Below are 23,452 nucleotides of genomic sequence, written 5' to 3'. Positions count from 1 at the left end.
CTGGAATACCCATCCACGATCCATTTTCAATGCCCTGGCTGAGGGAAGGAGGTTCTCACCCAAGATTTGACGGTACATGGCCCCGTCTATCGTCCCTTTGATGTGGTGAAGTTGTCCTGTCCCCTTAGCAGAAAAACACCTCCAAAGCATAATGTTTCCACCTCCATGTTTGACGGTGGGGATGGTGTTCTTGGGGTCATAGGCAGCATTCCTCCTCCTCCAAACACGGCGAGTTGAGTTGATGCCAAAGAGCTCTATTTTGGTCTCATCTGACCATAACACTTTCACCCAGTTGTCCTCTGAATCATTCAGATGTTAATGGGCAAACTTCAGACGGGCATGTATATGTGCTTTCTTGAGCAGGGGGGCCTTGCGGGCGCTGCAGGATTTCAGTCCTTCTCGGCATAGTGTGTTACCAACTATTTTCTTGGTGACTATGGTCCCAGCTGCCTTGAGATCATTGACAAGATCCTCCCGTGTGGTTCTGGGCTGATTCCTCACTGTTCTCATGATCATTGCAACTCCACGAGGTGAGATCTTTCATGGAATCCCAGGCCGAGGGAAATTAACAGTTCTTTTGTTTCTTTCATTTGCGAATAATCTCACCAACTGTTGTCACCTTCTCACCAAGCTGCTTGGCGATGGTCTTGTAGCCCATTCCAGCCTTGTATAGGTCTACAATATTGTCCCTGACATCGTTGGAGAGCTCTTTGGTCTTGGCCATGGTGGAGAGTTGGGAATCTGATTGATTGCTTCTGTGAACAGGTGTCTATACAGGTAACAAGCTGAGATTAGAAGCACTCCCTTTAAGAGTGTGCTCCTAATCTCAGCTCGTTACCTGTATAAAAGACACCTGAGAGCCAGAAATCTTTCTGATTGAGAGGGGGGCAAACACTTATTTCCCTCATTAAAATGCAAATCAATATAACATTTTTGACATGCGTTTTTCTGGATTTTTGTTGTTGTTATTCTGTCTCTCACTGTTCAAATAAACCTGCCATTAAAATTATAGACTGATCATTTCTTTGTCAGTGGGCAAACGTACAAACTCAGGAGGGGATCAATTACTTTTTTCGCCTCAACTGTATGTAGGGTGTGTAGGCATACATGCCTACAAAATCAATGTCTTTTTAGGGGGTGTGGGTGGAGTGACTTTTTTTGGGGGAGGGGGGGGGTTGACCATTTTTGTAAACCTGTTGGATCAACTTTTTACCCCCACATCTGCGGGGGAGGGGGTCCATTTTCTATAACTTTTTGATTTATGCCTTCTGAAAGGCTCTCATCATTTAGTTGACGGACAAACGAACAAATGGGACGCCGGGCTTTTATAATAGAGAAGCTCTTTTGCCCATCAAAGGACGAGTGTATATTGCAGTAAATGTGAAATACTCAATAGAAAAATTGTTCAGCTCATGATTATTAATGAGGGGGGTTGCCCCATGTGGAGTGACGTCACCCGTTAATGGTTATTGTGGAAGGGCTGCGGCATGTGGAGTGACATCACCCGCTCAGGATTATTAATGAGGGGAAGGGTGGGCATGTGGAGTGCGCGACCTTGTGCGTTAGTGTAAATTTCCACACAGGCATGAATATTAATGAAGGGGGGGGGCTTCTTTTGCTGTGACGTCACTCACTGTGCTGCGTATTAGTTTTTTACCGTCACTTTCTGTAAAGAAAAGTCATATTTGAAGCGACTTTGCGTAATTATTTAATTCAGCTCGACCTTCTTCTGCATTAGTGTAAAAATCCACCCACTCATGAATATTAATGAGGCGGGGGGGTGGGCCTCATGTGGAGTGACATCACGCGCGGGACACACTCACATTATTGGCTGATTACACTGGTCAACAAAAAAAAAATTCTGGCCTCGACTTTTGCAGCTGTTTTAGACTAATTTCAGGGTGCCGATTCCAAATCTGATCTCAGATTTGCTCTATCACATCTAATTTTATGCTATCGGCATACCCCATTTTCATTGATTTTACCCGAAATTAACTCTGTCACTTATGATTGCAAGTTGTTGCGAGTCAGTGACTGCTTTAGTGTTAAAATTTGGTGCTGTATCTTTAGGATAGTGTGTTTATAATATCATTTTATGTAGATATCCACATTTCTTTAATATTTTTCTTCTGCAGTTTTTATTGAAAATGCAATATTTGATATCTCAAAAATCTGATTTGATAGACAAAAAGTGATGCCAGATTTGGAATCAGCACCCCAACATTACCTTAAAACCGTTGGAATACCTTATGCCAGAAAAAGTGTGTTGACCAGTGTTATAGTAGTATTCAAGCAAACGCAAAGGGATAGAAGAGCGAGATAAAACACGTGTGCGCGCACGATCCAGCACTAGGTGGAACAAAGACTGAGTGGAGGGGGGGGCTCGCTGCTGCGGCCGCTGTCACCACTGCCGCCCGCGACGCACGTGTTGCCTCCTCACCCTCGGGTACTGTACTGTACGCGGGAACGTGGCGGAAAATTTCGGCTTCTGAAAAATCCCACGAACAAGGGTGTAAAATCGTCGAGCGCGGTGATCGGGCGTCTGCCCCTAACTTTGTAAATCGTTTGCGCCAAACGGATTCGCGATAAACCGGGGACGACTCGTGCATGCTGATGGTGATTTTGGCCGTAACTTACATAACCATTTGCCGAACAAAAACATTATAATAAAGGTCGCCGCGCTCATTACACACTAAGCGCTTGTCACAAATGAACCACAACAATATATCACCGTTCTCGTCAAGGAGCATAAACCAACATCACGCGAATTACGGTCATTCTAGCAGCAGAAGCGGTTTCGGGCTAACCGTCGAACAAAGACGGTCACTGCATCATGCACTTTCAGAAGCGCTGTTTCTGCAGCCATCTGGAACGCTCTTCCTTCGGATATTAGGAAGCCACTGGGAGCTATGCACTTTTAAATCTACATTGAAAACTAATTTCTTTAGAACTACTTTGTGCGTTTATTGTCCTTCCCCCCCACACCTCCGATTTGCGTGGTTGCCTATGTACGGTGCGAAAGGAGTTCAACGTACACACACGTACGTACGTTCGTGTACGTGACTTGGCGGGTGTTGTGGAACTTTACGTGGCCGGTCTCATTCCACAGCTGTGGGGCAACGGCTGGAGAGGCCAAATTGTTTTTTGTCACAAGTTCGCCACGCGAGCGGGCGGTAAGAGGCGGACGCGTGCTGGCATGAAGATGCACGAACTCCGGCTCTACACTGCTGTGGGATGCGAGCGACATTACCACCGCGTGTCAGCTCTCCGTGCCGGCATAATTTCTCGGGCATGAGAGGCGAGGGACTTCTCCGAACCGCGAGCGCGCTTTCACTCTCGGGGTTTTTCCTCCGCGTGGCTCCTCCTGTGCGTTTTGAGCGCACCCGAGCGCTGGAACGCCTTCTCGCACAGGTCGCACTTGTAGGGCTTCTCGCCCGTGTGCACCATCATGTGGGCGCGAAGCCCCCCGGCGCACGAGAACGCCTTCCCGCATGCGGCGCACTCATACGGCTTCTCACCCGTATGGATCCTGTTGTGTATGCGTAGGGCCACCGGCTCAGCAAAGGCCCTGCCGCAAACGGCACACGCGTACGGCCTCTCGCCGGTATGCGTCCTCTTGTGCCCGAGGAGGACCCTGGCCTGCGCGAACGCCTTCCCGCACACGTCGCACACATACGGCCTCTCGCCCGTGTGCCTCCTCCTGTGCATCAGGAGGTACTGCGACCGGGCGAACGCCTTGCCGCACACCGAGCACTTGTAGGGCTTCTCGCTCGTGTGGACACTCTGGTGCCGGACGAGGGCGCCCGACTGCGAGAACGCCTCGCCGCACTCGGCGCACGCGAACGGCTTCTCCCGCGTGTGCGTCCGCTGGTGGCTGCGGAGGTGGTCCGAGCGGGAAAACTCCATGCTGCAGACGGTGCAGTGGTAGAGCTTCTTGCTGACGTGCGTGCTCCTGTGCAAGACGAAGCTCGTCGCCTTCGCGAACGTCGCGTCGCAGACGCCGCACCGGTAGGGCTCCTTGCTGGCGTGTGTCCTCTGGTGCTCGTCGAGGTCCTGCGACCGACTGAATGCCAGTTCGCAACCAGTGCACTTGTAGGGCTTCTCCTCGGAGTGCGCCGCCTGATGCTCACGGAAGACCTCGGCGTCTATAAAGACCTTGCCGCACTTCCCGCACTTGTCCGACGCGCGAGCGTCGTGCGTCGCCTGGTGCTCGATGAACACGTTCAGCTTGTCCGTGTTGAACGCGCAGTGGGGGCACCGGAACAGCGTGGGCTCGGTACACCCCCTGTGCCGCTTCATGTGGTCGTCTAGGGCGGGCAAGCTGACCACGAGCCACTTGCAGATAGGGCAGAAGATCTTCATCTTTGCTCCGTCCGTCCGTCCTATCAGCACTGGGACACGCAGGGCAAAGCACAAATAAGGAAATCAATTCTCTCCTCGTGTCTTCACGTCAACCCTTTTCCCATGTCCAAGGCGACTGCCAGTTCAAAATCAGAATCAATGTTTAATCTGATGAGCTATAAAGCTATTTTTTCACAGATGTCCAGTAGGAGCACGGGGTCAGAACTAAACAACAAACAATACACAAACACAATAGGAGTGCAAAGTGTAGAAAAGGTGGACAGCCAGATGTGTCCGCCTGATGATGCTCGTTGTTGTAATTACTGGCGAAACGGCACAGTACTCAGATTGTAAATCTTGTGGATTTGCTCTCCAACACACAACCGGTGGAGTACTACATTATACACTACACTATATACTGCAGACTATACACTACACACTATGCACGACACTATATACTGCACACTATACACTACACGCGACACACTATACACTACACTATACACTACACACTATACGCAATACACTACACGCTATACACTGCACATTATACAATATACACTACACGATACACTATTTACTACACTGTACACTACACACTATAATATACACTATACACTACACAATATACAGCACACACTATAATTGTAAATATTGTAGATGTACTCTCCCAACATACAACTGGTGTAGTACTACGCTATACACTCCACTGTACACTACACTACACACTACGCTGTACACTACACACTACGCTATACACTACACTGTACACTACACTATACACTCCACTATACACTACGCTGTACACTACACTATACACTACGCTGTACACTACACTATACACTACGCTGTACACTACACTGCTCTCCAACACATAACCGCTGTGGTTCTGTACTAGTGTAGTGGTGATACGCGCTGGGTGTATATGTCGTGTGCCAGCGCGTATGTACGGGTGTGTGTGTGGTGACGCGCGCTGACGGGGAGGAGCAGGCGTCAGTGCGCGGGTGGGGGTAGTGCTGCTGATTGGCTGTGTGCCGGTGACGCGCCCAGAGGGAGTGATCGGGTAGCAGCGCGGGGTGATTGGTCGAGGAGTGGAAACACGCGCTGAGCGGAACCGGATCGTAGGGATAGCGCGTGGGGATTGGGTAACTGAGGAGCGGTGCCGACGTTGAGGTCCGCATCCGCTCCGTCTCCCGGGAAGAAGGGGTATATAAGGTGATGCACAGAGGAGCAGGGGCAGAAGTGGAACCATCTAAGAATGAAGACGAAGGTGCAGAGAGAGAGCCCGGAGAGGAGAGTAATGGAGAGTAGAGGAGAGTAAGGTATAAGTGTGTAGCCAGCGAGAGAGAACGGTCTACACGAGCTGAGTAATGTATAGTGTGTAGCCAGCGAGAGAGAACGGTCTACACGAGCTGAGTAATGTATAGTGTGTAGCCAGCGAGAGAGAACGGTCTACACGAGCTGAGTAATGTATAGTGTGTAGCCAGCGAGAGAGAACGGTCTACACGAGCCGAGTATGCATACGGTGTAGCCAGCGAGAGAGGAAGGTCTACACGAGCCGAGTATGCATACGGTGTAGCCAGAGAGAGAGATGCAAAGTCTACACGAGGCGAGTGGAGAGTGTAGCAGAGGCGCAGAGTCTACACGAGGCGAGAGAGGAGTGTAGCCGAGGCGCGGAGTCTACACGAGGCACAGAGAGCCGGCAGCACAGAATCCAGAGTCAAGAGAAGCGCATTGTGAAGAAGAGAGGCCACGCGTTGTATTGTTACAAGTCAAGATTTAATAAAAGAAGTGTGTTCCCGTCAAGGAGTTTCCTGCCGTCATTTTCCAATACTTCATCTGGCGTCAGAAGTGAAACGGGCTTCCAAGTATGGAGACGAGGAAGACCCGTAGGACCCACGGGATTGACCGCGAGGAAGACCTGGACGACTCGGGGCCGCTGGTGGCGGGGGGTGAGGAAGAGGACTTGCCCACGCTGCAGGGTCCGTCGACGGCGCCGGCCGAGCGACCGGGGACAGACGCCGGGCTTCGTGAGGCGCACTCCCGACTGGCGGAGCTGCTGCTCGCCGCCGCGTCCATCTTGGCGGAGATCAGCTCGTCGGGAGGAGCGGGGACGGTGGGGGACATTTTACAAGGTCGCCCCGCAGATTCCCGCCAAAACGAATGGGGGATTCCCGCCATTGCGCCTGGGCCTACTTTTGGCGGGAACGGCGAGCGCCACGTGGTGGTGGGTTCCCAAGCGCGCGCATCGACGTCATCAGCGCGCGAGGGGGTCCGCCATCTTACGTCTGCTGCTGGAGCCGCCATCTTAGACACCGACGGACAGGCGGAGAGGAACCACGAGGCGGATGACTTCATTTTTCAGCAGCGCCTGCCCACGTTGTCAGCCTTCAAGGCGGAAGGCGGAGACTGGGGCCAATTTCAGCGAAGGTTTTTGGCGCATCAAGAGATGTCAGCGTGGTCCGATGCTACGGCGCTGCGGGCATTGCCCGCCATGCTGGACGACGATGCGCTCGCGGCCTTCAGGGCTGCACGGAAGTCAGACCGCTCCACGCTGAAGGATGCGCTGGGTTTGTTGGCCAGGGTCTACGGGCCTCCCTCTACGTGCCGCCATCTGTTCTACGCAAGACGGAAAGCGGCCACGGAGACCGCGCTGGCCTATCGCACGGCGTTGCTGGCTCTTGCTGATGCTGCGTTCCCTCGGATGGACGAGGAGGGCCAAGACGCGATGGTTTTGGAGCAGCTGCTCAAGTTGGCGCAGGACCTGGGGGTCCCTATCAACACAGCTGACGAGATTGATATTTCTTCTTTGAGAGTCGCCACGAGTATTCAAGCGCACGAGGCCCTGCAACGGAAGCAAGGCGTTGGTTGCAACGCTGCTGTCGTCGCAGCCCCGGGTTTGGTGGTCGCCGAACCCCAAGTCGTCAGCCCACGAGAGGAGGCGTTCGCCACGGGACGACCAGGGGACTGGAGGCCGGGGGCCCGGTCGCCTCTGCGATCGGGCCGAAAGTCGGAGCAACCAAGATCTACTCCGACCCTCGTCACGTGCTATAACTGCGGCCTCCGGGGCCACGTGGCGTCCGGGTGCCGCGCTCCGCGGCAGCGCGCCATGGGAGCTCGGCTGGACGACGACCGAGAGCCCAAGTCATCTCTACAATCCCCGGCAAGTCGCGGCACCTCACACGCTCGGCCTGTTTATTCGGCACACATGGGACGCCGCGTTGCGGCGGAGGAGGGCCGGTTAAGGTTCGGGGATTCGGTTCGGCGAGGGGGGTTCGGCCGGGACCAGGGAGACATTGAATGGGCGGAATTGGGGCATAGAATTGTGGCTGCTTCGGCGGGTTCGTCCGTTGTTACGGGATCTATTGATGGGGTTGAGATTAGGGTGTTAGTGGACACGGGGGCATCGGCAACTATTATATCGGACCTCATTTATAATATTCTTCCGGTCCAATGTCGTCCGCTGCTTCCAGTGGATGTGCCATTTTACGCCGCTAATGGGGGATCGTTGGGCATTATCGGTCAGGTTAGGGCGTCCATTTGCATTGGAGATATCAAATTGTCGGGACCCGTTTTCGTTTCGTCTTCTTTGGCAGTTCCGTGTCTTTTGGGCACTGACTTTTTGGCTAAAATGCCCATTAAAATTCTTATCGATCAACGATGCATTGAACTGCCATCGGGTCGCCGGATTTCATTTTTGACGGGCCCTACTGACATTCGGACGGCGTGCGCTACGATACAAGCGGTGGCGACGTAGACAGTGCAAGTGCCCCCGGGTTCACAGATGTTGATTCCCCTCCGGTTGCGGAAACCATGGGTGAGGGAGGCTTCGGGACAGAGTATGCTTTTGGGTCCTTCTAACAAGGCTGTCGGGGGTCTTGATTTATCGGTGGCTCACACTTTGGTGCGGGCTGACAGGGATCCGTTTGTGATGGTTTTGAACGCGGGGTCGCGACCAGCTGTCATTCCGCAGGGCACCGTGCTGGCTCACGCGGCGCAGGTCCCTGGGGATGATGGGTTGGTTGCGCAGGTGGGCTCGAGCCCCGCGCGGAACGTTGAGCCAAGGGAAGACCTTGAGTGGGTCCATTCGTTATGTGCCGCCTCGGACGATTTGTCGGCGGCGCAGTTGGGTGCGCTGCGCGAGTTGCTCATTGAATTCTCTGATGTATTCAGTAAACATAAGTATGACATTGGGTGCACGGATTTGTTGCACCATCACATTGAAACGGGCGATGCGGCGCCGGTCAGGCTAAATCCCTTCCGACTGAGTCCCGTGGAGAAGGAACATGTTCAGTCGGCTGTTAACGATATGCTAGAAGCTGATATTATTTCGCCCTCCTCTAGCCCGTGGGGAGCGCCTATTGTGCTGGTTAAGAAGCAGGACGGGTCCCTGCGATTCTGCGTTGATTTCCGTCGCCTGAATAAGATCTCTGTGGCTGACGCGTATCCGCTCCCCAGGATGGATGAGTCCCTCGATGCATTGTCTGGTGCGCGATATTTTTCGACTCTTGATTTGTTATCGGGGTTTTGGCAGTTGCCGCTCGACGAAGAGTCGAAACCTAAGACAGCATTTCGGACTCCAGGGGGGCTGTTCCAGTTTAACCGGTTACCCATGGGACTTCACTCCTCTCCAGCGACGTTTCAGCGACTTATGGAGCTGGTTTTGTCGGGCTTGCAGTGGGATACATGCTTGATTTATATGGACGATGTCATTGTTTTCAGTAAAACGTTTGAGGAACACCTCCGGCGATTGAGAGGGGTGTTCTTGCGAATGCGATCGGCTAAGTTGAAATTTAAACCGGCCAAATGTCACCTCCTTCGTAGGTCCGTTAGATACTTGGGTCACATTGTCGATTCTTCGGGGATCTCCACCGATCCCGCGAAGACGGATTGTGTCGGTTCGTGGCCGACACCTACGTCCGTTTCCGACGTGCGTATTTTCATCGGGTTTGCTTCTTATTATCGGCGGTTCGTTGAGCACTTCGCCACTATTGCAAAACCCTTGCACGCTCTAACGGCGAAGGGAGTGAAGTTCAAATGGGGACCGGAGGAGGAGGCCGCGTTTCGCTCCCTCCGGGACGCCTTGGTGGGTGCCCCACCCTTGTGTTATCCCGATTTTGCCAGTCCCTTTTTGCTGGACACGGATGCTGGCAACACGGGCATTGGGGGGGTGCTATCCCAAGTCGTTGGGGGTGTCGAAAGAGTTGTCGCCTACGGTAGTAGGGTGTTGTCTCCGGCGGAGCAGCGCTACTGTGTCACCCGTCGCGAGCTGCTTGCCATTGTTTTTTTTGTGCAGCAGTTTAGGCCATATCTTTATGGTCGTCACTTTACAGTCAGAACGGACCACGCGGCGCTGCAGTATTCATTGAGGGTCGCCCAGCCCTCGGGCCAGTTGTCGCGTTGGTTGGAAGTCCTCCAGGACTATCAGTTTACGACTACGTACCGTAAGGGGTTGCGACACACGAATGCCGATTGCTTGTCGCGGTTGTTGCCTTGTGATGAATGCGCGTGTTTGTCGGGATCGGCGCGCTGTAAACCGACGCTTGCGGGGGAGATGGGGGCACTGGCTGCGACAGCGGGCGCACCGATCGGGGATGATTCCACTGCCTCTCAGGGTCGGGACTCGCTGCTCTCGCTGTCGCTCAGCGAATGGGGCCGCCTCCAGATGGCGGACAGCTCGCTGCTAGCATTGCGCCGCAAGGTTGGGGGTCCCGAGGGGGACCAGGAGCGTACCGGCTCCTATGTACTTGAGCGGGGCGTGTTATTGAAATGGGACAGTTTGTCCCGGCGGAACGCACTCGTGGTGCCTTCCGCTGTGAGGGGGAGGGTTGTCTTGGCGGCACACGAACGCCTCTTGCACTTGGGAGTTAACAAGACGCTTGCCCTGCTTCAGCGTGACTATTACTGGCCGGGAATGGGAAGTGATGTGGTGCATAGTCAGAAGGGGTGCGTTGAGTGCGCCAGGCGTAAACCACCGGCCGTGGCAGCTAATCCACCGCTGCAATCTATTCAGGTCTCGCGTACCAACGAGCTCGTTGCACTCGATATTTTGGGGCCCTTCCCAGTCACGCCGAGAGGGAATAAATATTTGTTAGTGGGGGTCGAATACTTTACCCGATGGCCTATGGCGTGGCCTCTCGCTAACCAGTCGGCAGCGGCTGTGACGGATGCCTTCGTCCAGGGCTATGTCCTGGACAAGGGGGCTCCCGAACGCCTGCTGACCGACCAAGGTAAAAATTTTTCGAGTAAATTGTTGCAAGAGGTGTGCGATCTGTTGGGTACCAAGAAGGTGCGTACCTCCCCGTACCACCCGCAGACTGACGGGATGGTGGAGAGACTCCACAAAACCTTGACTTCCATGCTGTGCCAGCAGGTGTGCGAGGCACATGTAGATTGGGACCTGCAGGTCCCGGGAGTCCTTGCCGCGTATAGAATGGCCCCCCATGCAGCTACGGGGTTTTCCCCATTCTATTTGATGTACGGTCGGGAAGCTGACCCGCCAATAGAAACGCAACTTGGCCTGTCCGCTCCACGAACTAATTCTAATTTGGCAGAACATATTAAGTTTAATATTCACAAGCTGACAGAGGCGAGGGAGGCCGCGCGGCTTAATTCGCGGGCTCGCCAAATTGCTAATGAACGGTTGCGGGCACGGAAGGTGTCCATGCACGAATGGAAACCAGGTGACAGGGCCTGGCTGCATTGCCCTCAGGCACCCTTGGCTACGTCGCCTAAATTGTTGAGACCGTGGAGGGGACCCGTGGAGGTCGTGCGCGTTGCACGGCCCCAGTGCGTTCAGATAAAGTGGGGAAAGCGCCGGTGGTACGTTCACCCCTCCCGACTGAAACCGTTCTCGCCTCCATATGGCCTCCCCTTGTGTCGTGATGGCCGGGCGTGTGACGTGACCGGCGACCCAGAGGGGGAAATGTCTCTGCCTGATCCACACGTATTTTCGCCTGATCTGCTCCCAGGTGTCTCGGAACTGACAGCTGCCGATCACCGGCGGCCGGATCTCCGCGGCGGGGCCGGCCCTTTCAGGCCCGTTCCGCGCCGTCTGGAGCAGCCGGAACCGCCGGACGGTCGTCAGTGTCCCGCCCCATACGATGGACCAGCCAGACGGACTCGCGCCAGGTCGTGCTACTTTGCATGACCTGCCTCGTGAGGAGTCGGGGCAGTTGGAGCGCCTCGTCACTGCGTGTAGTCGCAGGGACGTGGGGCGCGTTCGTTTCGAATTTGCTCGTATCGTGTTATTGTTGACTTTTCGGGTTCATTGTCAATCTGTACATAGTTATTCTTGTTGTTGTTGTTGTTGTGTTATGTTACGGGGCACACTCGGGGGGTTACGGGGTTTTTTTTTGTTGGTTGTCGTTTTATCGTCGCGGTTGGTTGTTGTTAGCAGCCGGGCCGGCTGCGAGCTATGTGGGAGGGGGTGATGTAGTGGTGATACGCGCTGGGTGTATATGTCGTGTGCCAGCGCGTATGTACGGGTGTGTGTGTGGTGACGCGCGCTGACGGGGAGGAGCAGGCGTCAGTGCGCGGGTGGGGGTAGTGCTGCTGATTGGCTGTGTGCCGGTGACGCGCCCAGAGGGAGTGATCGGGTAGCAGCGCGGGGTGATTGGTCGAGGAGTGGAAACACGCGCTGAGCGGAACCGGATCGTAGGGATAGCGCGTGGGGATTGGGTAACTGAGGAGCGGTGCCGACGTTGAGGTCCGCATCCGCTCCGTCTCCCGGGAAGAAGGGGTATATAAGGTGATGCACAGAGGAGCAGGGGCAGAAGTGGAACCATCTAAGAATGAAGACGAAGGTGCAGAGAGAGAGCCCGGAGAGGAGAGTAATGGAGAGTAGAGGAGAGTAAGGTATAAGTGTGTAGCCAGCGAGAGAGAACGGTCTACACGAGCTGAGTAATGTATAGTGTGTAGCCAGCGAGAGAGAACGGTCTACACGAGCTGAGTAATGTATAGTGTGTAGCCAGCGAGAGAGAACGGTCTACACGAGCTGAGTAATGTATAGTGTGTAGCCAGCGAGAGAGAACGGTCTACACGAGCCGAGTATGCATACGGTGTAGCCAGCGAGAGAGGAAGGTCTACACGAGCCGAGTATGCATACGGTGTAGCCAGAGAGAGAGATGCAAAGTCTACACGAGGCGAGTGGAGAGTGTAGCAGAGGCGCAGAGTCTACACGAGGCGAGAGAGGAGTGTAGCCGAGGCGCGGAGTCTACACGAGGCACAGAGAGCCGGCAGCACAGAATCCAGAGTCAAGAGAAGCGCATTGTGAAGAAGAGAGGCCACGCGTTGTATTGTTACAAGTCAAGATTTAATAAAAGAAGTGTGTTCCCGTCAAGGAGTTTCCTGCCGTCATTTTCCAATACTTCACTAGTAACGAATTGGCATGCTCTGTTTGCGTGACAAACCTTACTAATTGGCCGTGTCGGGTGGTGGCGGGTTTAACAACGTAAGAACATTTATATATTTACGCGATCTAACCCACTAACACATTCCTGCGGAGGGAGCTGGTAGGAACGTTGGGTTGCTCGGTCAATGGCCAGGGTCAACGGCGGCGTGGTGTATTCCGCAAATATGCCCGACTGTGAGGGCGGGCACAAGCCGGCGTGAGTAGGTTAAACGTTGAGTTTTATAAGGGCACCACGGGGTGACCAGCCCCTCCCCACCCAGCCCCACCCCTCCCACCCCCCACCCCACCCCTCCCACCCAGCCCCTCCCCACCCAGCCCCTGCCTCCCCACCTAGCCCCTCCCTGCACGACGGACACAATAATCCCCTGTGGGCTGGTGTAACCAGGAGGTTCCTACCAGTATAACCCTCTATTCTGGATTCCTACTACGTATTAAACCAATTGTTGTTTGTCGAGAAACTCACTCTCCCATTTTTGGGGGGGGGGGGGGTGGTTAGATTCGCGTAAATATGTTACATTGAACGTAAATAATATATTTGTTATATTAAGTATAATAATATTTTTTATATTTTATTATAAACGAAATCTGGGGTTGTCCACTCACGCTCGCGTCTGCTTCCGCCTCCGATTCACAAACATCCGGGCGCGACGTCACTGTCGGGATAGGGGTGACGTGACGTCACTGTCAGGATAGGGGCGAACGTGACGTCACTGGCAGGATAGGGAGAGACGTGACGTCACGGTCAGGATAGGGTGATACGTGACATCGCGGGCACGTACAGTTCTGCTTGCGGCCTTACAAAGATAATGCAGTACTGTACGGACAGTACGACACACGTAGTACTGTACATACAGTACGCACAGTGCGATACATGTAGTACTGTACATACAGTACGCATAGTGCGGTACATGTAGTACTGTGCATACAGTACGCACAGTACGATACATATAGTACTGTACGTACAGTACGATACATGTAGTACTGTACATACAGTACGCACAGTACGATACATGTAGTGCTGTACATACAGTACGCGCAGTACGATGCATGTGGTACTGTGCATACAGTACACAGTACGATACATGTAGTACTGTACATACAGTACGCAGTGTTATACATGCAGTACTGTACACACCGTATAGTGCTGTGCGTAGTGCTGTACAGTACGTGCCGTGCTGTATATACAAGAGGCGACGTTTCGGGCAATGGCCCTTCTTCATGGCACGTGATTCGAGGGGATGAGGTGGCTAGGAGATGTTGACTACCTCGCCTGGTGTGCAGGAGGTCGTGGGTTCGATCCCAGACCCTGACGATGCCTGCTGCTGCTGTATATTTGGAGTCTGCGTCTCTCTCATCATCACGGTGGCTAGATGTTGACTACCTCGCCTGGTGTGCAGGAGGTCGTGGGTTCGATCCCAGACCCTGACGATGCCTGCTGCTGCTGTGGAGAGGCTGGTGGCGTTCCCATACCTCACTCGTTGGTTCTTTCGGTAAAGTCACGTATAAAGATAACATAATAAATAAAATAATAGCATACTACGACGTTTCGATTGCAACACAAGCAACCATCATCAGGTATAAAATAAATAGCAACAAAAATCTAACCAGAAAACTATAGACAGACATATAAGCAGACAGATATCACAAAGATACTATTTAAGGCCTCGTCACAGAGACGTTCTCTCTCTATGTATCTTTGTGATATCTGTCTGCTTATATGTCTGTCATATTAACATAAATCTATACATTGATTTATATGAAGTCCAGATATTGTGGCCAAGGTTTAGCTAATTGTTTTTATTTACATAGCATAGCAATTATATTTATAGCAATATATTGGGGGGGACATTTTGTGATAGGCAGGGTGGCTTCTGACGAGAGCTACCACATAGCTCAGTGGGGCCTTACCTGGTAACAAAAAATATATAGTTTAATATATGGGTCTCTGTGTATCTCTATGGGTCTCTGTGTATCTCTATGGGTCTCTGTGTGTCTCTGTGGGTCTCTGTGTATCTCTATGGGTATCTGTGTATCTCTATGGGTCTCTGTATATCTCCGTGGGTCTATGTGTGCCAAGGCGTCCACTCCATCATTAGACCTCCTTTGCCAGTACCAAAATATAATATGGTTTTTCCTCTTTTTTCTGGCAACAAAACTGAAACCTTTTTACGAGGAATCATGTGTGCATTAACCACAATACTTGTGGTCAAAATGCAAACAGAGAACACACTGATAATAGATGCACACAGTGTTTGTGTACGGTGCTTTTTCTGCAATATTTTGCTGTCTTTTCTTGGATTTTCTGTTTGCACTCAGTCACTTTGTTCATGTTTTTGTTTGTTGCGGTTGCACCCGATTCAAGAGCCGAATGGCTCACAGGGCTATACCTAATAAATTAACTTGAACTTGATTGGTCCACACCAAAGAAAGATTTTTGACGCAGAAGATCGCCCTGGCGGTTTGGGTCTTCCGCAAAGCTGCTCACGGTCCAACCTAAACTGCATCGTCCACTGCACAAACCATGGCAAGCGGTCGATGTGGACGACACCAGACGATGCACAAATCCTCACGCAGGTGTCTTCACATTTCATCGGCACCTCGACGTCGCTTGGAGTCACGCCGCAAGCCCCTTTGGACCCCATGCGCTTCATCTTCAACAGTGCGAAGTTCAAACCCCGATGAATCTTGGAGACCGGAATGGAGTTCAAAAGAACTCGCAATCAAACACCTTGTCGTGAAAGAAACCAACGCAGAAGATCCCCTGGGTTTGATCTTCCACGTAGCTCATGGTCCACTCTCAAGCCGCATTCCACTGCAGAAACCGTGGCAGCAGCCGATGGGGATAACCTGATGCACAAATTAAAAATTAAAAACTCTCCAGTCTGTAGTGGTGCGACTGCGGTCAGGGGCCGTCCATAAATGACGTCACACACCTAGGGGGGGGGGGGTCAGACATTTGTGACGATGTGTGACGAGGGGGGGGGGGGTTGAGAAATGTGACGTCACATCAAAATGCACAACTTTAAATATAGACAACACGTTCTACTTAATTAAATAGACTTTTTAATGTTTTCTCCTACAGCATCAGAGTGCAGCAGCACATTAAATACGCACTACAATGACAATAGTTTAAAGCGATTTGAAGCATGTTTTATAAAAAAAAATTTGGGGGGAGGGTCAGAGCTTTGTGACGTCATATTTGAGAGGGGGTCTGACTTTTTGTGACGCCGTGTGACGATGGGGGGGGGGGGGGTCAAAAATCGTCCAAAATCGCGTGATGTCATTTATGGACGGCCCCAAACACGTAGTAGAGTGCACAATTCTACGTGCCATTCAACACAGGTAGGCTAACACCAGCTACACAACGAATAATGAATTAAAGTTTGTCCGTTAAGTTGTATATGATATACAGTGATACCTCGGTTCACGAACGCTTCTGTTCACGAACAACTCGGTTCACGAACAGAAAAGTTCATAAAAATATGCTCCGGTTCACGAACTCCGCTTCGGTTCACGAACAGGAGCCGCGGCCATTTTAATGCTATTTCCAGGCTGTCACGTGGTCGTGACTTCCTGTAGGAAGATCGTGGAGAGAAGAAGAGACACGGAAAGAAGTACTGTGAGTACTGTGAAGACACTTTCAGTGACTTTTTGCTTTTTGGTGTGCTTTTTAGCACATACAGTACTATACTACTGTACTGTACAATACTGTACTTACTGTATTGTACAGTTCACCCGTTTGAGTGCTTACTGAAGTAATCTCAAGCAAGGTTAGTGTTCTCTCTTTATACATTACTATACTGTACAGTACTAATGTGTATTGTAATTTGTTTCATATTTTTGTGCTTCAAAAACCAAAAAAAAGGTCAGAACGGATTAACCGGATTTACATTGAACCCTATGGGAAAATGTGCCTCGGTTCACGACCAATTCGGTTCGCGACCAGAGTCAGTTCACGAATTAAGTTCGTGAACCGAGGTATCACTGTACAGTGTTACCTCGGTATACGTCGTTAATTCGTTCCAGAAGGTAGGACTTATACCGAAAATGACGTACACCAAACGAATTTTCCCATAAGAAATACAGGTAAAGTAAATAATCCGTTCCAGAGGAAAAGAATTGATATTTTACATGGCATATTATACATTAATGGGGTTGTATAAAATAATTTAGACACCAATTACTAAAATACGGAAGCCACGTGACCGCGCTGCTGCCAGCTGCGCTGGTCACGTGGCGTGCCTCAACCCCGCACGTCGCGTGCGCCTCGACCCGGGGCTCCACCCTCCATGGGGGCAGCCCCCCACGCCATCCCGCCCCTCTCCCCCACGCCACCCGCCACTCTCGCTTTGTTTCAGTCGTGAACGGGGCATTCGCGGGTACTGTACGCGGGGACTCATCCCGACCCATACAAGTTCTAGCAAGCGCGTCGTATCCCAAGCAAAACGTCGTATCCCAAGTAAGACGTCGTATCCCAAGCAAGACGTCGTATCCCAAGCAAGACGTCGTATCCCAAGCAAGACATCGTATCCCAAGCAAGGGCCAACAGGGAGAACATGCAAACTCCAATATACAGCAAGCGTCAAGGTCGAGATCAAATCCACGGCCTGTATACCAGGCAATGTAGTTAACATCTCATAGCCACCGTGGTTTACACCCAAACTCCCGAACGCCTCCCACCGTGGTGGCTAAACCATCTTCTACCATTTACGTATTCGCCATTAAGAGACATCCAAAACAAAGTCAAAGACCCCCCGTATAGCCTTAATAGACAATTGGGGCAAGTGCTGTTAGCAAGAAGCACCTATGAAGGCCAGAACAGTACGAATTTGGGGGTGGTTGGCCAGCACCACGCCTCGACCACCTTTGTCTCCCCAGCGGCGATGTTTACTACACACCGCACCAGGTAACTCATTGGCGGCCGAGTCGACCTAGGAGAGGCCCAGGACCGGTTCAGATAATCGCTGTCACTGGTGGCGGTGGTGATGGTCGTGAGTGGGAATTTGAACTCGGGGTCTCTGTGCTGGTACTTAATTTGGAGCTTTCGTGACTGCAGGAATTACTCTTTGGTTCTTTCGGTAAAGTCACGTATGGTAAGTATGCTAGTATTTAATTTATTATTTTCTCTTTATACGTGACTTGACCGAAAGAACCAAAGAGTAATCTCTGCTGGGTTCGTAGCGCAGCGCACTCAACGCTGCGCTACCGCTCCACACAACAGCAGCCGTTCGCCACTAATTGGCAGTGACGTCACCACGGTGCTTGTGCCTGGCTAGATGCACTTTGAGGCCACGTGAAGTGTGGAAGTCTCTCGCTGCTGGCAGGTCACAGGACCCAGGTGGGTTTACTGCTGTGCCAGGCTAGGTGCAGATGCACCAACCGTGCTCCCCACTGTACCACCTCGCTGCGCTTTACCCACCTGGCACTCTGCACCAGGTACTAATTTGAGGCCGAGTCGACCTAGGGGAAGCCCAGGACTCTTTCAGGTAATCATCACCAATGTTGGCCGTGAGCGGGAATCGGATTCGTAGCACTTTGCGCTAACCGCTGCACTGCCGCTCATTATTAGACCCACGTTCTTGAGCTCCAGGCTGCTAACCGAAGGTCTGGTTCCAACTCTCACTTATCCCTTCTGTACAGAGAGTAATATACAACTTTTCCGAACCAAGTTCCCTGACCTTCTTGACCCCATCATCGTCTGCGGTGAACACCACTTCATACTCTTTGGTTCTTTCGGTAAAGTCACGTAGGTAGAAAAATAATAGATCACGACGTTTCGATCGCAACACAAGCAATCGTCATCAGGTGGGACAACCACAGCAACAAAAAACTGATGACGATTGCTTGCGTTGCGATCGAAACGTCGTGATCTATTATTTTTCTACCTACGGGATTTTACCGAAAGAACCAAGGAGTATGGATTCCTGCAGTCACAAAAGATTCAAATCAAGATTGAACCACTTCATACGTTTTCCAGATTGCCAAGTTCAATCCCTGCTTTGTTTTAACAGATACTGCGTCTTCTTATTCTTTCTTCTCGTCGCACGGTCCCTGATGTAGATGCAGAAGAACAACTACGATTTCACATTCGGATGGTCAAGACCGATAACGGTCAGGAGCAGCGGAGTGTGTCGCCATGATGTGTCCTTCGTATTTGTGGATCGAGGCATTGCGTCGTTGTTATACGTTGTACGGTCCTTTCCTGGATGACCAGTCACAGACTGGAGAGTTTCTAATTTCACATTTGTGCATCAGGTATCTGCATCTGCTGCTGCCGTGGTTTGTGCAATGGATGCGGTTTAGGGTGGACCATGAGCTTCGTGGAAGATCAAACCCCAGGAATCTTCTGCATTGGGTCTTTCACAAGGTGTTTGCAAGTTCTTTTGAACTCCATTCCGCTCTCCAAGCTTCATCGGGGGTTGAATCGCATTGAAGGTTAAGCGCATGGGTCAAAAAGGGCTTATGGCGTGACTTCAAGCGACGACGCGAAAAGTAATTGAGGTCCCGATGAATGGGAAGATACTGTGTGAACATTGTATACTTGTATCTGTACTTAAATTGTATTTATTGATGCATATAGCGACTCATCTTGTTCGTTACCATGATTCTCATTCGATGTCTCTCTGACTATATATTCCTTCAGCCTTATCCCTCGTTTTTGTGATTATCACTTCGCTATTAGGTTCTGCGGCCATCTGGAATGCTCTTCCGATATTAAGAAGCCACTGGAGCTGTGCACTTTTAGTTTGTCGTCCTTCCCCCGCACCTCCCATGAGCACGGTTGGCTATACACGGTGCGAAAGAAGTTCAACATATGTACACAACAGTATTGCTTAGCCAGTCCCATTTGCTTTCACGTCAAATGTTTGTCTCCCGGTCAAATATTGCGCGTCAGAGGTTACTTTTCGGCATGTTATAGATCGTCGTTTGGGTTGGTTTACATCAGGGCCTCCGGATCGCGAGTGCTTTTGAAAGAGGCATTTTCACCCCTTTAGGCCTTTTCCTCCGCGTGGCTCCTCCTGTGCTTATTGAGCGCCCCCGAGCGCTGGAACCCCTTCCCGCATAGGTCGCACTTGTACGGCTTCTCGCCCGTGTGGACCATGGTGTGCGTGCGAAGGGCTCCCGTGCACGAGAACGCCTTCCCGCACACGGCGCACACGCACGGCCTCTCACCCGTGTGGACCCTGTTGTGCACGCGCAGGGCCACCGGCTCGGCGAAGGCCTTGCCGCACACGCCGCACGCGTGCGGCCTCTCGCCCGTGTGTGTCCTCTGGTGGCTGCGCAGGTGATCCGACCGGCCAAACGCCCTCTCACACACGGTGCACTTGTACGGCTTCTCCTCCGCGTGGGTCCTCGTGTGCACGAGGAGGGCCCACGACCGCGCGAACGCCTTTCCGCACTCGACGCACTTGTACGGCCTCTCGCCCGTGTGGATCCTCTTGTGCCCCAGGAGGGCGCCCGACTGCGAGAACGCCTCGCCGCACTCGGCGCACTTGTACGGCTTCTCGCCCGTGTGCGTCCGCTGGTGGCTGCGCAGGTAGTCCGAGCGGGAAAACTCCATGCCGCAGACGGTGCAGTGGTAGAGCTTCTCCCCCGTGTGGATCCTCTTGTGCGACAGGAGGCTCGCCGACCAGGCGAACGTCATGCCGCACTCGTCGCACCGGTAGGGCTTCTCGCCCGCGTGGCTCCTCTTGTGCGTGAGGAGGCTCGCCGACCACGCGAACGTTACGCCGCACTCGTCGCACCGGTAGGGCTTCTCCCCCGTATGGGTCCTCTGGTGGCTGCGGAGGCAATCCAGCCGGGTGAACTCCGTCCCGCAAACGCCGCACCGGTACGGCGCCCCGCCGTGGATCCTCTGGTGCGCGCGAAGATCTTCCGCCCGGCCGAACGCCTCTCTGCACACGGCGCACTTGTGGGGCTTCTCCTCGTCGTGCATCGCCCGGTGCTCGCGGAAGACCTCCGCATCGACGAACACCTTGCCGCACTCGGCGCACTTGTGGGACTCCCCCGCGTTGTGCGTCGCCTGGTGGGCGATCAGGACGTTGAGATTGTCCGTGCTGTACGGGCAGTGGGGGCACCGGTACATCACGGGCTCGATCCGGCCCTTGTGGCGCTTCATGTGGTCCTCCAGGGCGGGCAGGCTGACCACCACCCAGTTGCAGACTGGGCAGCAGATCCGCTTCACTTCCTCTCCTTCTTCTTCTTTCATTTTTCCCTCGGCGCCAGGGCACAAAGGGACAGTCAATCCACTTCAATTCTTCGCGCAGAGTACCGCCGATTGCTACGAAACCTAGAGGGGAAAACACGGACGCTGCCTATAACATATCATCCAGCAATACCGGAGAGTCTCGGCGCAGGGCACGCAGTGACGCACGTGGAGGGAGCGAGAGTTGATGCCTTGTCAATCCACCGCTGTTATGTGTGCGTGCTGAACTTCTTTCGCACCGTACGTAGCCCACCGTACTAAATCGGAGGTGCCGGGGGAAGGACAACAAGCTAATAACAACAATCAGTTCGAGAGAAATTAATTCTCAATGTAGCGTAGTGGTGGTGTATATTGGTGAAGTGTGTATTGGTGTAGTGTGTAGTAGTGTCGTGTATAGTCGTGTAGTGGTGTAGTGTATAGTAGTGTAGTGTATAGTGGTGTAGTGTATAGTAGTGTAGTGTATAGTGGTGTAGTGGGTAGTAGTGTCGTGTATAGTGGTGTAGTGTGTAGTGGTGGTGTGTAGTGGTGTAGTGTATAGTGGTGTATAGTGGTGTGGTGTACAGTAGTGTACTGTATCGTAGTGTAGTGTATATAAGTGTATAGTATTGTATTGCATAATAGTGTAGTGTATAGTGTAGTGTATATTATTGTGTAGTGGACAGTCCAGTATATGTTGAACTTCTTTCGCGCCGTACGTAGCCCACCGTGATAATCGGAGCAGGGGTGAAGGACAACAAATACAAAAAGCAGTTCTAAAGAAATTAGTTTTCAATTGAGGTGTGGGAACTCCACCAACTTATCCACAACAGCAGCAGGCATCGTCAGCATTGGGTTCGAGCCCACGACCTCCTGCACACCAGGCGAGGTAGTCAACATCTCCTAGCCACCGTGATTATGAGAGACGCAGACTCCAAATATACAGCAGCAGGCGTCAGGGTTGGTGATCGAACCCACGACCTCCTGTAGACCAGGCGAGGTAGTTAACATCTCATAGCCACCGTGATGATAATGAGAGAGACGCAGACTCCAAATATACAGCAGTAGCAGGCGTCATCAGGGTCGGGATCGAATCCACGATCTCCTGTATACCAGGCGAGGTAGTTAACATCTTCTAGCCACCGTGATGATGATGATGACGAGAGGGAGACGCAGACTCCAAATCTACAGCAGCAGCAGGCATCGTCAGGGTCTGGGATCGAACCCACGACCTCCTGCACACCAGGCGAGGTAGTCAACATCTCCTAGCCACCGTGACAATGATGAGAGAAAGAAACGCAGACTCCAAATCTACAGCAGCAGCAGGCATCGTCAGGGTCAGGATCGAACCCACGACCTCCTGCACACCAGGCGAGGTAGTCAACATCTCATAGCCACCGTGATGATGATGAGAGAGAAGCAGACTCCAAATATACAGCAGCAGGCATCGTCAGGGTCCGGGTTCGATCCCACGACCTCCTGTATACCAGGCGAGGTAGTTCACATCTCATAGCCACCGTGATGATGATGAGAGAAACGCAGACTCCAAATCTACAGCAGCAGCAGGCATCGTCAGGGTCAGGATCGAACCCACGACCTCCTTGCACACCAGGCGAGGTAGTCAACATCTCATAGCCACCGTGATGATGATGAGAGAGAAGCAGACTCCAAATATACAGCAGCAGGCATCGTCAGGGTCAGGATCGAACCCACGACCTCCTGTATACAAGGCGAGGTAGTTAACATCTCATAGCCACCGTGATGATGATGAGAGAGAGAAACGCAGACTCCAAATATACAGCAGCAGCAGGCATCGTCAGGGTCCGGGTTCGATCCCACGACCTCCTGTATACCAGGCGAGGTAGTTCACATCTCATAGCCACCGTGATGATGATGAGAGAAACGCAGACTCCAAATCTACAGCAACAGCAGGCATCGTCAGGGTCAGGATCGAACCCACGACCTCCTTGCACACCAGGCGAGGTAGTCAACATCTCATAGCCACCGTGATGATGATGAGAGAGAAGCAGACTCCAAATATACAGCAGCAGGCATCGTCAGGGTCAGGATCGAACCCACGACCTCCTGTATACAAGGCGAGGTAGTTAACATCTCATAGCCACCGTGATGATGATGAGAGAGAGAAACGCAGACTCCAAATATACAGCAGCAGCAGGCATCGTCAGGGTCCGGGTTCGAACCCACGACCTCCTGTATACCAGGCGAGGTAGTTAACATCTCATAGCCACCGTGATGACGATGAGAGAGAGAAACGCAGACTCCAAATATACAGCAGCAGCAGGCATCGTCAGGATCGAACCCACGACCTCCTGCACAACAGGCGAGGTAGTCAACATCTCCTAGTCACCGTGATGATGATGGTGAGAGGGGATACCTCACCACCGCTCACCGCAGCGAGCCTCGCGGGCGACGTCACTCATTTGCACACCCACCGATTGTGAGACGTCATCGCATCCGACTATGACTGGGTGACGTCGCGCGCGGGAGGGGTGCGG

The 23,452-nt window shown here is 52.4% G+C and overlaps 1 protein-coding gene across 1 annotated transcript; it reads right to left on the bottom strand.

Annotated features, from left to right (window-relative positions):
• Positions 1-2,940: 2,940 nt before the first annotated feature.
• Positions 2,941-23,383, bottom strand: LOC144948259 (uncharacterized). The gene is made up of 4 exons (XM_078877682.1): positions 23,305-23,383; positions 19,752-21,044; positions 15,240-15,405; positions 2,941-4,391 (listed from the first exon to the last, which is right to left on the bottom strand). Exons 2-4 carry the CDS (start codon positions 20,961-20,963, stop codon positions 3,331-3,333), a joined length of 2,439 nt encoding a protein of 812 aa, XP_078733808.1. The 5' UTR covers positions 20,964-21,044; positions 23,305-23,383; the 3' UTR covers positions 2,941-3,330.
• Positions 23,384-23,452: the final 69 nt, after the last annotated feature.

This window comes from Lampetra fluviatilis, chromosome 48 (genome assembly GCF_964198595.1).
Source record: "Lampetra fluviatilis chromosome 48, kcLamFluv1.1, whole genome shotgun sequence".
Lineage (NCBI taxonomy): Eukaryota > Metazoa > Chordata > Hyperoartia > Petromyzontiformes > Petromyzontidae > Lampetra > Lampetra fluviatilis.
The sequence above is the reverse complement of the archived record's forward strand: the minus strand, read 5'-3'. Positions and strand labels throughout refer to the sequence as shown.

What these genes read in the sequence shown, in the direction of transcription:
- LOC144948259 (XM_078877682.1), bottom strand. Translation starts at nt 20,963, where the DNA reads ATGAAAGAAGAAGAAGGAGAGGAAGTGAAGCGGATCTGCTGCCCAGTC. An exon ending in GGAGCCACGCGGAGGAAAAG is followed by an intron (nt 15,406 to 19,751) that starts GCCTAAAGGGGT and finishes GCACTGTTGAAG; the next exon opens with ATGAAGCGCATGGGGTCCAA. An exon ending in GATGCAGTTTAGGTTGGACC is followed by an intron (nt 4,392 to 15,239) that starts GTGAGCAGCTTT and finishes TGCGTGTCCCAG; the next exon opens with TGCTGATAGGACGGACGGAC.